We start from the raw sequence: 16,412 nt of genomic DNA, 5'->3' as shown, positions 1-16,412 counted from the left end.
CTATACTAGGTTGCTTCACACCTGTATTTATATCCTCGGTTCACTTTCAAGACTGTGATCCTAGAATGAGGATCAAGAGAAGAGTTTGTGCTCTGATGTCAGAATACTGGCACATATTATACATTTATATGTTATAAGTGAAAATAAAATTGTAAGTTATGTGTGTATCATTTTTGTGGTTCCCTGCTTTAACCAACTTGTTTTTGATTCATCAACCTACTACCAGTTCCTATCTTAAAAAGGCTATCCCTGTACTTAGAGTGTGGAGTAGACAGCGTTGTCATCTATGTGTTATCTATGTATTATTATATATGTATCTCCAGTACTAGTTGTGAACTTTTGGAAGGCAGTAGCTCTGCCTTTTATATTTTTCACTTTTCTTGCGTGGTACTTAGCACAGTGCTTTGCATTTATTCACTTATCAAACATTTATTAAGTGACTTATATTTTCCAGGCATGTGCATTAGAGATATGGATATAAATGACACAGTCTTTTCCCTCATGTGATTCATGGCAATAAAGCCAAATGTTACAAAAGAATCCCCAGTGCTAAGGTAATGGAATGTATAGATGTTATGACTATGTGGAGGATGGGAAAGCTGACCAGAGAAGGTTTCACAGAGCAGGTAACTCTTGAACTAGGTTTTGAAAATCAAGTAGGATTTTGCTAGGTGAAGAGAAAAAGAGTCGGAACAACATGTGTAAGAAGGAAAAACAGGCGTAGAGATCATGGCATGTTCAGTGAATTGCAGGAAGTTTTGTGTGATTACAGCATAGGATACCAAGGAGTTTAGATTCTATCCTCAGGGCCATAGAAACCATTCACTTATGGTAGGCATTCAATAAATGAATGAACTAACAGTATACTTACCATTGCAAAAGAAGAACAATTTTAACTATCTCCACCATATCTAGATCAGATAAATGCCACTCACTGGTTTGTAGGTCTCTTTCCAACCCACTCAGTCTCCATCGCCCCAACCAGCCACCTCTCCCCAGGACACACGTATGACCCTTCATCCCAGTCTGCCGGGGTTTCCGTAATAGACAGCTAAAGCAGACCAGTTGGAGCTGAGTACTCGAATATGTAATGTCTGGTTCTTTGTCTTTTTCTAGGAGTACATGTGTGCAATGGGACTGGTCAACTGGCAACACTGGGTTGCTTGGTTCATCATTTTCTTCATTTCTTCCTTCATTGTTGTTTCTTTCATGACCATTCTCTTCTGTACAAAGGTACGTCTCTCTCATCCTTCATGATATCCTAAGCTATGAAGAGATGGGAAAGAAATCTGGTGTAATGTGGGTGGTGGTGCTGAGATTCAATAGATGATGAAAACACAATTATTATCGAACACTTGGAAAACTGCAGGTTGATTTGTGGTGGTATTTGCTAAAATTTGGGGGGATTAAGCATTTAAACTTTAGGATCCAGGAGAGCTTTGCCCTCCCTTCAGTTCCCTGGTCTTCAAGTACTGGACATGAGTGTGGTTAATTTCATTAGCAAAGTGGAATTCCAAAAGATTATTTTATAAATTTTAAAACATTACAAATTTTATACTCTATAAATAGTTGAAAATAGTTATTGTAAAACATAAGAACATTCTTTTATGCCCATGGTATCTTGTTAATTTTTCCTTCTATCCTGTCAATGGAATTTGGTGTTCCGAATTGCTAACTTGCATTTAATGACTAAATTATAGCTTGCTATTTGGGTATGTGAAAATTTACCTTCTAAATTACCAAAATGGGGCAATTTCGACAAAGGAAGGGGAGAAAATCAGACTATATAGAAAAATATATAACACAAAAAAAATGGCCAGAAAACTAAAAAAAGGAGACCATAAAATACAAAAGGAATTCTAAAATTGTCTGTAATAATGATAATAACAAATGGGATAAATTCCCTTATTAAAGAAAAAAAATTCACATTGGGTCAAAAATTGAATTCAAACTTATGCTTTCCTTAAAAAAGATACATGTACAGAGCATAATTTGTAGCTAGTAATGGAAGCTGAATCAAAGGTCTGCCTTAAAAATCTATATATATTGTTTAGTTTAAGATAATTTTTTTATATTTCTGCATTGTTTTAAGGGTGTTTTATGCCATCTTCTCGTTTTTCCATGTAAAAATTATGTGCACCTGTGATTATTTTGTAGGTAAAAAATGTGGCAGTGTTCAGAAACAGTGACCCTAGTTTGATATTTATTTTTCTAATGTGTTTTGCCATTGCTACAATTTTATTTGCATTCATGGTCAGCACATTCTTCCGAAAAGGTGAGTCCTGATGCAATTTTCTGTCAGGGAGTGTGTTTATGACTCCTTTCTCTGGTAGCATTGCTATTCCCATTACTTATGGCATTAATTATTATTTATCCATGGCCAAGTTATCACTTTTATGGTTATTTTAGCAATGGAATAATTCTATTCCCCATTAAACACATATAGAAACATCTCCATATGTGTATTTTTGTTGTTGGTGGTCGTTTTTTTGTTTGTTTTGTGAAGAAGATTTGCCCTGAGCTAACATCCGTTGCCAATCTTCCTATTTTGGCTTAAGGAAGATTTGCCCTCAGCTAACATCTGTGCCAAGCTTCCTCTATTTTGTATGTGGGTTACCACCATAGTGTGGCTGCTGAGAAGTGGCATAGTTCGGCGCCCAGGAACTGAACCTAGGCCACCAAAGCTGAGCACACTGAACTTACCCACTAGGCCACAGGTCCAGCCCCTCCATATTTGTGTGTTTTAAAGCTTTATTTGGCTTCTAAATATCATTTCAAATGGATGAAAGTAAGTCCCAATTTGGAAAGAAATGAGGGGTAAGACATCCAGGCAGATAATTTTCTAGGTCTTTTTTTTTTTTTTAAGGTAGGAAGAGTTTTGTTTTTTTTTTTTTAAGATTTTATTTTTTTCCTTTTTCTCCCCAAAGCCCCCCAGTACATAGTTGTATATTCTTCGTTGTGGGTCCTTCTAGTTGTGGCATGTGGGACGCTGCCTCAGCGTGGTTTGATGAGCAGTGCCATGTCCGCACCCAAGATTCGAACCAACGAAACACTGCGCCGCCTGCAGCGGAGCACACGAACTTAACCACTTGGCCACGGGGCCAGCCCCAATTTTCTAGGTCTTGATTGTGAAGCTGGGGAATAACAGTAAGGTGGCTTCTAAAATACCATAGTAAGAGAGGAATTCCTGGGAATTTGATTCTGTCAAGAGGGGTGTTAACTCTAAAACTATTGGTAGAATTGATGAACCACAAGGGGCAAAAATAATACGAAGTGGAGTCAAAGTCAGAGTGCAGAAGAATTGAATTGTGGTTCAACCTAGAGAAGTATAGGCAGAAACATTAATGGAGGACAGGTCCAGCAGTTGATGATAAGAAAAAAAAGAGAAGGTTCAAGAGAACTTGGGCAAAAATCAAGGAGCCTGGCAGTTTATTATTTACATTTGTGAATATTTTACGTCAAATAGCATATTCTAACATGTGGGCCCTGGCAAATATTGGCTCTGACAAGATGGGGATGGATTCTTTGAGGGGTGAATGGGCCTGGACATTGACTTCTGATTTGAACTCTATACCTAATTTCCCACTTCCCCCTCTATAGCTTTAGGGTAAGCATGGCAGGGGTGATGGTCAAATAAGAGAGTTATGTGGGGAGCTTGGAGCATGAGTATCAAAGGATGCCTGAAACCCAGGGCTAAAGGAATGCTAAAAGTTGAAACCTGACAAGTTGAACTTGCAGTCAAGTACAAGAAATGAGCACACGGCTGGAAATAAAAGACAAAAACAATGAGGTCAAAAGCACAATAAATCAGGACGAGAGAGGGAAGCAAATAGCAGGGAAGAGTGCCAAGTGAAAGCAAAAGTATACCACTGAAAGCAAAGTTTATGATCAACTGATTTTTGACAAAGAGGTCAAGACAACTCAATAGGCAAAGAATAGTCTTTTCAACAAATGGTGCTGGAACAACTGGACATCCACGTACAAAAGAATGAAGTTGGACCTCTACATCACATCATACACACAAATTAGCTCAAACCTAAATGTAAGAGCTATAAAACTTTTATATAAAAACTTTTATATAAAACTTTTATATATAAAAACTATAAAACTTTTAAAAGAAAATACAGGCGTAAATCTTCGTGATCTTGGATTAGACAGTGATTTCTTAGATATGACACCCAAAGCATAAGTGATAAAAGAGAAGATTGATAAGTTGGACCTCATCAATAGTAAAAACTTTTGTGCTTCAGAGTATACCATCAAGACAGTGGAAAGACAACCCACAGACTGGGAGAAAACATCTGCAAGTAATATACATCATAAGGGACTTGTATCCAGAATAAATAAAAGAAACTTTACAATTCAAAAATAAAAACACAAGGGCCAGCCCGGTGGCACAGCAGTTAATTTGCACATTCCACTTTGGTGGCCTAAGGTCCATTGGTTTGGATCCTGGGTGCGGACCTATGCACTGCTTGTCAAGCCATGCTGTGGCAGGCGTCCCACATATAAAAAGTAGGGGGAGATGTACACAGATGTTAGCTCAGGGCCAGTCTTCCTCAGCAAAAAAAGAGGAAGATTGGCAGCAGATGTCAGCTCTGTCCTAATCGTCTGCAAAAAAAAAAAAAAGAATAAATAAAAAATGTAAAAAATAAAAACACAAATATTCCTGACTCATTCTATGGGCCAGCATTACCTTGATACTAAAGCAAGAAAAGTCATCAAAATAAAACTGCAGAGCAATATCCCATATGAATATAGATGGAAAAATCCCCAACAAAATACTAGCAAACTAAATCCAGCAGCATATTAAAAAGATTATACACTATACCAAGTGGGATTTATCCCAAGAATGCAAGAATGAATCAACATATGAAGTGTTCAATGTAATACGCTACGTAATAGAATGAAGGAAAAAATGAATAGTTTTATTCATCTCAATTGATAGTGAAATCCAATATCTTTTATGATAAAAACATTTAGCAAACCAGGACATGAAGGAACTTCCTCAACCTGAGAGTGAGCCTTTATGAAAACCCCACAGCTAGCATCATATTCAGTGGTGAAAGATTTAAAGTTTTTCCCCTAAGATCAGGAACAAGACAAGGATGCCCACTTTCCCCTCTCCTATTTGACATTATACTAGAAGTTCTAGTCTGCTCGAGCAATTAGAAAGAAAAAGAAATTAAAGACATGCAATTAGAGAAGAAGAAGTAAAACCATCTCTACTCAAAGATGATAGGATCTCATATACAGAAAGCTCTAAAGAATCCACAAAAGAAACTATTAGAGCTAATAAGTGAATGCAGCAAATTTGCATGATATAAGATCAATGCACAAAAATCAGTTCTATTTCTATACACTAGCAATGAACATCCTGAAAAGGAAATCAAGAAAACACTTCCACTAAAACAGCATCCAAAATAAAATACCTAGGAATAAATCTGACCAAGACTTGTACACTGAAAATTACAAAACACTGCTGAAAGAAATCAAATAAGACTTAAATCAATGGAAAGACATCTCATGTTCAAGGATTGGAAGAATTAATATTATTAAGATGTCAGTATTCCCCAAACTGATCTACAGATTGAATTCAATCCCTATTAAAATCCCAGGTACCTTTTTCTTAGAAATGGACAAAATAATCCTAAAATTCATATGCAATTGCAAGGGGCCTTAAAAAGCCAAAACAATTTTGAAAAAGAAGAACAAAGTTGGAGGCCTCACATTTCCTGATTTCAAACTTACTATAAAGCTACAGGGATCAAAACAGTATGGTCCTGGCAGAAGGATGGACATACAGACCAATGGAATAGAATTGAGAGTCTAGAAATAAATCCATACACCTAACGGCCAATTGATTTTTGACAAAGTTGCCAAGACCGTTCAGTGAGGGAAAGAATAGTCTCTTCTACAAATGGTGCTGGGACAACTGGATAGCCACTTGGAGTCCTACTTCACTTCATTCCTTATGATGGCTGAATAATATTCCATTGTATGGATATACCACGTTTTCTTTATCCATTCATCTGTTGATGAACACTGAGTTGTTTCCACCTTTTGGTTATTGTGAGTAATGCTGCTATGAACATTCACGTGCAAGTATCTGAGTCTCTGTTTTCAGTTCCTTTGGGTATACACATAGGAGTGTAATTGCTGGGTCATATGGTAATTCTGTTTAACTTTTGAGGAATTAGCAAACTGTTTTCCACAGCAGCTGCACCACTTTATCTGACCACCAGCAGTACATGAGGGTTCCAATTTCTCTGGAGAAATGTCTTTTCAAGTCCTTTAACTATTTTTTAATTGCATTGTTTGTTTTGTTGATGTTGAGTTGTAGTTCTTTATGTATTTTGTATATTAATCCTTTATGATTTGCAAATATTTTCTCTCATTCTGTGGGTTGTCTTTTTACTTTCTTGATTCTTTGATACACAAAAGTTTTTAATTTTGTTGAAGTCTAGTTTTTCTTTTGATGCCTGTGCTTTTGGTGTTATACTTAAGACAGCATTGCCAAATTCAAGGTTGTGAAGATTTTCCCCCAAGTTTTCTTCTAAGAGTCTTATAATTTATCTCTTAAATTTAGATCTTTGATCCATTTTGAGTTAATTTTTGTATATGGTATAAGGTAAGGGTCCAAATTCATTCTTTTGCATGTAGATATCTAGTTTTCCCAGCACCATTTATTGAAAGACTGTCCTTCCATTGAATTAGTCTTGGCACCCTTGCTGAAAATCAATTGATCATATATGTGAGGGTTTATTTCTAGATTCTTTTATATTCCATTGGTTTTTATGTCTAGAGTTTGAGAAGGATTGGTGTTAATTCATTTTTTTTTTTTTAATTTTTTTTTTTTTAAAGATTTTATTATTTCCTTTTTCTCCCCAACGCCCCCCGGTACATAGTTGTATATTCTTCGTTGTGGATTCTTCTAGTTGTGGTATGTGGGACGCTGCCTCAGTGTGGTTTGATGAGCAGTGCCATGTCCGCGCCCAGGATTCGAACCAACGAAACACTGGGCCGCCTGCAGCGGAGCGCGCGAACTTAACCACTCGGCCACGGGGCCAGCCCCGGTGTTAATTCATTTTTAAATGTTTGATGGAATTCAACAGTGAAGCCATCTTTGTCCTGGGCTTTTTCTTGTTGGAACAAAACCTGACAGACCTGTGGCACACCATCAAGTATACCAACATACAAATCATAGGAGTTCCAGAATGAGAAGAGAGAGAAAAGAAGCAGGAAAAATATTTGAAGAAACAATGGTTGAAAACTTACCCATATTTGGTGAAAGACATGAATCCACAAACCCAAGAAGCTCAGTGAACTCCAAACAGGATAAAATCAAAGAGATCCACACCAAGAATCGTTCAAATTGTCAAAACCCAAAGACGAAGAGCATTCTGAAAACAGCAAGCGAGAAGAGACTCCTCACGTAAAAATGATCCTCAAAAAGACTAACAGCTGATTTCTCTACAGAAACTATGGAGTCCAGAAGATCGTGAGATGACATTTTAAATCTTGAAGGGGAAAAAAAAACTCAACCAAGAATTCTATATGTAGCAAAACTATCCCTCAAGAAGAAAGGAGAAATTAAGACTTTTTCAGATAAACAAAACCTGAGAGAGTTTATTACCAGGAGCCCTGCCCTACAAGAAATGCTTCAGGCTGAAATGAAAAGACACTAGACAGTAACTCAAAGCCATAAGAAGAGATAAAGACCACTGGTAAAGATAACTAATGCCAGTATTATTGTACTTTTGGTTTGTAGCTCCTCTTTTGTCCTATATGATTTATAAGGCAAATGCATAAAACTATTTATAAATCTATGTTAATGGGCACATAATATACAAAGACAGACTCTGTCACAATAACAATATAAGGGGGAGAAACACTGCTGTATATGAGCAGAGTCTTTGTATATATTGAAGATAAGTGGTATTATTTAAACTTGGTTGTTATAAGTTTAAGATGTTAATTATTGTATAGTTTTGACTTCTAAACCACGTGTATTACTTTCCTATTGCTGCTGTGATGACCTGCTACATACTTAGTGGCTAAAAGCAACACATATTTATTATCTTATAGCCAAAGTCTGAAGTGTGTTTCTCTGGACTAAAATCAAGGCATCATCAGGATTGTGTTCTTTCTGGAAACACTGAGGGAGAATGAGAATCCTTCCTTTTGCCTTTTCCAGCTTCTAGAAGATGCCTGCATTCTTTGGCTCATGGCCACTTCCTCTGTCTTCAAAGCCAGCAGCATATCGTCTTCAAATCTCTATTTTTCTGACAACTGCTTCCATCATATCTCTCTTACTCTGACACATCTACCTCCCCTTATGAGGACCCTTGTGATTACATTGGGCTCAGCCAGATAATTTAGAATCTCGTCATCTCAAGATTCTTAACTTAATCACATCTACAGAGTCCCTTTTGCCATGTAAAGTAATATAGTCACAAGTTTCAGGGATTAGGATTGGACGTCTCTGGGAAATCTGTATTCTGCCTACACCACCATGTAAATGATTGGGAAAAATTTAAATAAAAAAGGAAATTATATGGACTGTCCCAGTGGTGCAGTGGTTAAGTGCTCACGTTCCGCTTTGGCGGCCCAGGGTTTGCCTGTTTGGATCCTGGGTGCAGACATGGCACCACTTGTCAAGCCAAGCTGCCATAGGCGTCCCACATATAAAGTAGAGGAAGATGGGCATGGATGTTAGCTCAGGGCCAGTCTTCCTCAGCGAAAAGAGGAGGATTGGTGGCAGATGTTAGCTCAGGGCTTATCTTCCTCCAAAAAAAAAAAAAGGAAATTATAAAAGCAATTTGTAACAATTGAAAACCAACAGAAATAAATGTTTTCAAGTGGGGAGCTTATTACCACAAAGAAAAGAATTATTTCAAATGCCTTTAAAACATAATATTTTAATTATATGTCCTTTGTGAGAAATATTTTAAAGGTAGAAAGAACTTTAAAGACATCTTAAGCTGTATTTAGTAGTCTTATTGTTGGTAGTAGTAGTAGTATTGTTATTTTGAAACTAATACAGATATATCAGAAGATAAAGCAAAAAACTTAGAAACCAAGATTTTCTGAGAAAGAAAATAAATACAGAAAAAATGCCCAAGAAGTTAAGGAAAATCCTATAATCATAAACATTAATTTGAATTATCAGTATGAACTCACTGTTTTTCTTTTTAAAAAATGTATTTCCTCACCATATCCACTGAAAAGACCTAAAAACAATGACAACCCGTTAGCAATAAACCCTTTAGTGCACAGATTGTGGCCTCTGAATGCCTCTAAGAGGAACCAGAGCTCCTTGGAGAAATAGCTGATTCAAGATCTTGGTAGGAAAAGTATAATATGAACATTGGAAATTTTGTACCACCGCAAGGAAGCTCTCAAAACCAATGGGGATAATGTCTAAAGGATGAAAGAGCCAACTTAAAGGTGCTTCCATTCACCTAAGATAAGACATTTTGAGCATCAAAAAGAATAATGATTGCAATGGATTGAAACATCTAAAATACAAAAATCCATGATTTATGTAAAAATCCATGATTTGTAGCAATGCCCAAGAAAATACCTCATTGGTCATCACTAAAGATTGCTAAGGTACTTATCCATTAACCCTGGACAACCACAAGGCCTAAAGGTACAAAGGTGTAGCCTTGCTCCTGATTTCTGCCTCCAAATCATTCTTCCTTTCTTGCTCAAAAACCTCAGCCCCTTTGAAGTGGGTGTCAGCTGACTAAACCAAGTGCTACTTTTTGTTGAAATCATCTGTGGCTCCTGGTTGCTCCCCCTTATTCACTGAAGAATTTTAGCTCCTGGCTCACTGTGTTTCTCTCACTAACTACTGTTGTGACCATTGTTGGTGGTCTAGCTCCATCTCCTCTTAGATCCTTGACCTGCTCATTCCAATGATCTTTTCTCCCCACTCCATATTAGTGATCCCGTGCTCCCACAATCATCCCCTAAACCTTAGCCTTACCAATAATTGAAGGTAGCCAGAATCTCAGCCCCAAACATCCCATTCTTGACTCCCACTGTCTCTTTTTAGCTCCTTTCTTCTTGTATCTGCCTCCTCCAGTAATTCTTTGACCTCCATCAAGACCTCTAACCCATTGGCCTTATCATTTTTTTTCACCATCCATTGTCTCATCATTTGCCTCACTTGCTTCTTTACCCATCTCAGATCCCATGGTTCATTACTATGATAACTCCTTTAAATTACACCTGTCAGCTATCCATTGAACTTTTTTTTTGATTTTTTAATTTTTTTAAATTAAAAAAAAAATTTTTATTTTATTAAGGCTGTGAAAGTTAACATCCTTGTGAAATTACAGTTGTACATCATTATTAGTCATGTTGTAGGTACACCACTTCACCCCTAGTGCCCTCCCCCCAGCCCCCTTTCCCCTGGCAACCACCGATCAGTTCTCTTTGTCCATATGTTAACTACCACCTATGAGTGGAGTCATACAGAGTTCATCTTTCTCTGTCTGGCTTATTTCACTCAACATAATACCCTCAAGGTCTATCCATGTTGTTGTGAATGGGAGGACTTTGTCCTTTTTATGGCTGAGTAGTATTCCATTGTATATATATACCACATCTTCTTTATCCAATCATCAGTTGCTGGGCACTTAGGTTGGTTCCATGACTTGGCTATTGTGAATAATGCTGCAATGAACATAGGGGTGCATGGAACTTTTGGAATTGCTGATTTCAGGTTCTTAGGATAGATACCCAGTAGTGGGATGGCTGGGTCATAAGGTATTTCTATTCTTAACTTTTTGAGGAATCTCCATACTGTTTTCCATAGTGGCTGCACCAGTTTGCATTCCCACCAACAGTGTATGAGGGTTCCCTTTTCTCCACAGCCTCTCCAACATTTGTCACTCTTGGTTTTGGATATTTTTGCCATTCTAACAGGTGTAAGGTGATATCTTAGTGTAGTTTTGATTTGCATTTCGCTGATGATTAGTGATGATGAGCATCTTTTCATGTGTCTATTGGCCATCCGTATATCTTCTTTGGAGAAATGTCTGTTCATGTCCCCTGCCCATTTTGTAATTGGGTTGTTCCATTGAACTTTTATTGCAAAACCTCAACTCTGGTTAAACTCAGATCCCTGCCTACTCTGCACCTACATCTGAGCAGCAAAACTTGGCTGGAGAAAAACTCTCCACTGTGTGGACTGGTCTTTTCATTTGGGCCTCTTATCCTCAAATGGAGTCCTCTGACACTGCCTTGCAATCCAACCACATTCCCTTATCCATTTGTCCCACATCTCTCTGAGACAGCTATTTCAAACCTTTTCCTTCCCCTCAAATGGACAGCAGCCTTTATCCCCTCCTCAATGAGGTCAAAAGCTCTTACTCTGGCCTAAGAGTGTTGTTTTTTGCATCTCAATGTGAACCCTGACCTTGAACAAATTAATAGACTCTGTACATTCATTTCCCCTTCTGTGAATTTGGAAAATAATAGTACTTATAACTTAGTTATGAGGATTAAATGGGATGTTACATTTAAAATGCTGAGAATAATACTTGGTATATAGTAAGACTTAGTAAACTTTAGCAATTACTATCACCTTTTACAAAGGAAGAAACTGAAATTCAGAGAAGTTATAGAAGATCTAAGGTAGCCATAGTTCATGTGGCCAGGTTCAGCAGAGGGCTGCCTGGTACCTTAACTGTAGCTCTTTCTTTTGTATAAATGCAATCCTTATTCTCTTATCTTCCTGGAAGTCAAATGTTTGCATTTAATTTGAGTTCATCTCCCAGACTTCAGTAGGATTGGCCTTATCTCCAAATCTGGAACCACTGTGCTTAGAGCCTGGAAAACCTTGAATCTTTAACCCATAATTTACTAGCTCCATGACATTGAGCAAATTTATTTAATGTAGCTAAGCCTTGGTTTCCTCCTCTGTCAAACAGCGAGGTTATGAAGATTAAATAAGATACTGTATATAAAGTGCTTACCACAGTACTAGGCAATGCTTAATAGATGCTATACAATCTACCACTCATCTTTGAAGAAGAGAGCTTTTGTTGTAGGAGATATTATTAATGTAGTTTTAGACAGAGGAAGTTTTAGGTAGTTAGACATTTGTGTCTTTATATAAGGATTGACTCATTTTTTTAAGTGCCACAAATGCTCTTAGTCTTTCCATAGTGAAAGTGCAACTATAAAAGGTTTCTATCAAAATTTCTTTAAAAAGATTGCTTCCCTCCTGAAATGCTGAGACAGGTGCAGAGACACTTTCCTTACCATGGTGGTGGAAAGGGACTTGTGTCATACTTCTTTGGGTATTACTGATGAAATTCTTTGTTTCTTCCCTCTGAATTTGCAGCCCACGTTGCAACTGCCGCAGGAGGCATCATCTTCTTCTTCACCTATCTCCCCTACCTGTACCTTGCTTTCACCTACACCCAGAGGAGCCACTTCGAAAAGATTGCCTTTTGTCTCTTCTCAAATGTTGCCATGGCACTGGGAGTCCGACTAATCTCCAGGTTTGAGATAAGAGGTGAGCCTTACCTTTCCCAAGGTAAACTGCCTTGATGCTTTGCCATAGCTGAAGGCAAAGCTGAACTTCATTTCCAAATAAACATAACTGGCACATTTCATTCAGTGTTCTGTGCATTTACAATATGCTTACAACTATGGAAGATACTATAAGGAACACTAAAGAAATGTAAGATATGGGTCATACTATATAACTTGCAATGTAATTTGGGAGAAAAACTAAAACATATTACTGATTTAGGAAATTATATGCCTATATAATTATATAGATATAAAATACATAGATTTATGATTAGAAGTTCAGATAACACTTTAGAACTTTACATATAATTGAGTGCTATTTACATATATCATATTTTATTCTTATAACCTTCGGAGTTGGTCTTCTTTCACAGGTTGGTTTAGGGGACCTTCCATCAGAGGTGTTCTGGCTCCCTTACAACTTCCACAGTTGGAAGTACAACCCCAAGTTTTCATTTGCCTCATGTTTCTGGAGTTTGAAGAATTCCTCAGAACATCTACAGTCATTGCAGAAGACTGCAGCCAACATGTCAATCCAAATGTAGGGCCCATTGACCTCTGTGAGGTTTTAGTACTTCCTGAATGGAAATGGTACTGAGATGATCTGCTGTGAACACTCCAGCAAGCGCCTTCATTGCTCAGTGTTAACTTTTATCGTCAGAGTCCTAGCTCCAAATGGCACAGCTTGGGTTAGCAGAAGATAGCAGGAATAGGAGTCATAAGTTGGATCTAGTTTGTGGGTCCCCTTACTGAGATTGGGATAATTTCCAATGACCTGATTAGAGACATCATCTTCCAATGAATTTCTTTGTTAAGTTGGGATGGTCTAAATGGGTTGAAGGTGCTTAAAATTTAATAAAGGATGTTAAGTTAACCAAAATTTATTGAAAGTGAGTTGGCTTTTTTTAGCATAGCAATTATGAGACCACAATTTACAAATATTCTTGGGGAAAAAGTAGATTTAAAGTGGTATATCTGATTTTTACATGTTAGTGAATGAATGGGTACTTTATGGAGCCTATCTGTTGGAAGTTGAGAGAATTGGGCAAGTGGTTGGACTGGATGAACTCTTAGATTTGTTCCCACACTAAGATTCTCTTGATTTGAAAGCACTCTGCCCTCATTGAGCTTATGATCAGTGTTCCTTCGTGAAAGGCACAGGATGGCTCACAAGTGCTGTGTCTACTGTTATAAATGAAGGAAATTCAGATGCACATGATCATAAGGAGGTAGGAGTCTCTAAGGATGTAATTGATGAAATGGTAGAAATCCAAGGACAAGATTTCTTATTTAGAATCTTCCTACCTTTGCTGGATTAGATTTTCCTGTTCATCTGAGCGATCTGCTCAAATCAGATTGCAGGCCTTATAGTGAGTGAACGGATGAAATTCCTCTGTTCACTTTCTCAGTAAGTCTCATGCAGAGCTTTCAGTTCTAATCTTGAGCAGGAATCACTATACCACATGAATCAGAGCTCTGGGTTAGGAGTTAATGGGCCCACTCTCTGGTTGTGTGGCAGGAACATTTGGCCTCTTCTTAAAATCAGGACCTGCATGTTTGTGGAGCAGCTGGGTTTGTCACTCAAGGCTCTCATTTATTGATTTATTTATTAGTTTATTATTTACTAGATTGTTTTTAGTTTTGAAGAGGCCCAATAAATAGCACCCTTCTTCTCTCTTAATTTCTGAATCAATTGAGAAATAAACAAAGATGTCATTGTATTAATACCAAAATATCCATTTTATAACTAATTTGGATGATGTAGCTTAGAGTGAGAATCAGGTGGACTTACTGACTCCCCACCTCCCAGTTTCCTCCTTGGGACAATCCATCTGAGACAAAGTTTGAGGCAACAAACCAGATACACTGGCTCAGTTAGCTGCCTTTCACTGTTCTGGAATGGAAAGAAAAGAAGAAAGGAACACAATTTCACCCCTCCCCTGGTTTAGGCCTTTACCATTCTACTTCTGTGGGGAGAGTAAACTGTGGGGCAAGAGGCTAGCAGATTTAGAGAAAATCCCTCCTCATGGAAAGCAGAGGAGTAGGGAGGAGGGATTACCATCTGGTGACAGTAAACTGTGAGAGCAGGAATCTGGTCTATTTTGTTTCCCACTCTCTGTCACCAGTGTCTAGACTAGGATCTGATAAAATGTAGGCACCCAGTATGTATTTGTTAAGTGAATGAACAAATAGGACTCCTTGGCTTTCTGGCAGGTAAGTGCGCTAGTCAATGCTCTATGGAGAGGGAAAAATGGGAAGTGCTTCCTCAGGAGTCGTTACAAGGAAAATTATCTAGTCTTCCATTTCTAACAATTGTGTCTAAATTATTCAGATCATCCTTCCTGTTGAAAATAATGAAAAATATGGCATAGATTTTTAATCTAAGAACATCCCTTAAGAAAATCAAAGAGTTAACACATGATAGTAAAGAACCACTAGGTCAAAGCCTTAGGTAAATTCGTGACCCCAAAAGGTGAACAGTGCACCAAAGCCACTTTTTCTCAGAGGTCATTTACTAACAGGAAAATGTTGGGCTGCCATCTGGATGGCCTTTCAGGGCAAGGGAGTTTGACATCAAGGCCCAAGTTTCCACCTAGTTGGAGAGCATAATATGAGACCCTTCCCACATTAATCTAGGCCCCAGAGGGCTATATCTTTAGGATAAATATGACCCAGAAATAAATTCTATAGTTACAGGTTAGGTTCTCTATGACAGACTCTAAGATGGAGTTTAGTATGCAATATGTTTATTAGGGAATACCCTTGAGACCACACCTGTGGAAGGGAAGAGATTGAAACAAAATTAGGCAGAGCTACAATATGGTTCTGAGAGCGTTGAAGAGTTATGAGCTAAAATGGCCTGTCTGAGCATCCTGCACTGGGCTGAAATGGCCGGGCCTTATTCCTCTGCCTCCATTGGTCACTGGATGGGGGCCATCCAAGATAGGGCATGATCTTGGGCTAGGCAACTCTGCAGCTGAGATATCCCTGAGGAAGCTGATAACTGAAAGCCCTCAACCACGGCACTCCCAACAACTGAGGCAAGAGCTTTCTTGAAGGAATCAGGGGAGTATCTCTGTGTCCATACACCAACCCATAATAACTGAGAGGACCTTGGGGAAAGTTGCTCCAGTGCTGACCATATCATAGAAGAAAAACAAAAGGAAAAAATTCCCTCTGAGAAATTGTTGCAAGCTAATTCTTTGGTGGATTTGCAGTCCAGGTTCATCTTACATGAGTAGTCCAGGTAACCTCAAGCAGTGAACTGATTTAAGGTGGTCCTGGAATGACTGAGCCCCAACTCAGGTGCCTGGCAGAAGCACTTTCATCCTATATCATGATGAATCCTCAAAAATAGTTTTTCAAGGGCAATAAGCAACATGGTAAAAAGTAATTAAAAACGTAAGGCAATAAATCACCATGAATGAGAACCAACAGAAATAGAAGAAAGTAAAAACAGATTTGCAAATGCCTCACATTTTTGAATTATCAGAACAGAGATTATAAAACAATAATGTTCATTATATGTTTTTTATAAAGGCAAGCTTAAAAATATCTGCAGGAATGTGAACTGTTAAAAGTGACCCAGGAGTATGAAAAAGGATGAAATATTTCTCTGAAAATGCAAAATACAATCAACAAAATTAAAAACTTAGTGGATGGGTTAATAGTAGATTTGAAACAGTTGAAAAGAGGATTGGCGAACTGGAAGTAGGTTAGGAGAAATAATCTAGAAGGCAGTACTGAGAATTAAAAAGATAAAAAATATGCAAGAGAATTTAAAAGAAGTGCAGAAAAGAATAAGAAGGGCTCACATACATTTAAGCAGAGTTCCAATAGGAAAGGAAAGAATGGGG

General features: G+C 37.9%; 1 protein-coding gene across 31 annotated transcripts in view; it reads left to right on the top strand.

The window, feature by feature from the left end:
* Positions 1-16,412, top strand: part of LOC103541579 (ATP-binding cassette sub-family A member 17-like) — a 113,008-nt gene that overhangs the window by 32,167 nt on the left and 64,429 nt on the right. For 24 of the 31 annotated variants that reach the window (XM_070568697.1, XM_070568689.1, XM_070568703.1 and 21 more), the window contains 3 exons: positions 1,117-1,233; positions 2,158-2,275; positions 12,362-12,535. In XM_070568697.1, coding sequence (XP_070424798.1) covers positions 1,117-1,233; positions 2,158-2,275; positions 12,362-12,535 — 409 coding nt within the window. The remainder of the gene's footprint in view (positions 1-1,116; positions 1,234-2,157; positions 2,276-12,361; positions 12,536-16,412) is intronic. The other 7 variants (XM_070568710.1, XM_070568708.1, XM_070568712.1 and 4 more) reach the window with 1 other exon arrangement.

This window comes from Equus przewalskii, chromosome 12 (genome assembly GCF_037783145.1).
Source record: "Equus przewalskii isolate Varuska chromosome 12, EquPr2, whole genome shotgun sequence".
In the NCBI taxonomy this organism is placed as follows: Eukaryota; Metazoa; Chordata; class Mammalia; order Perissodactyla; family Equidae; genus Equus; species Equus przewalskii.
This window is presented reverse-complemented; position numbering and strand designations above follow the sequence as displayed.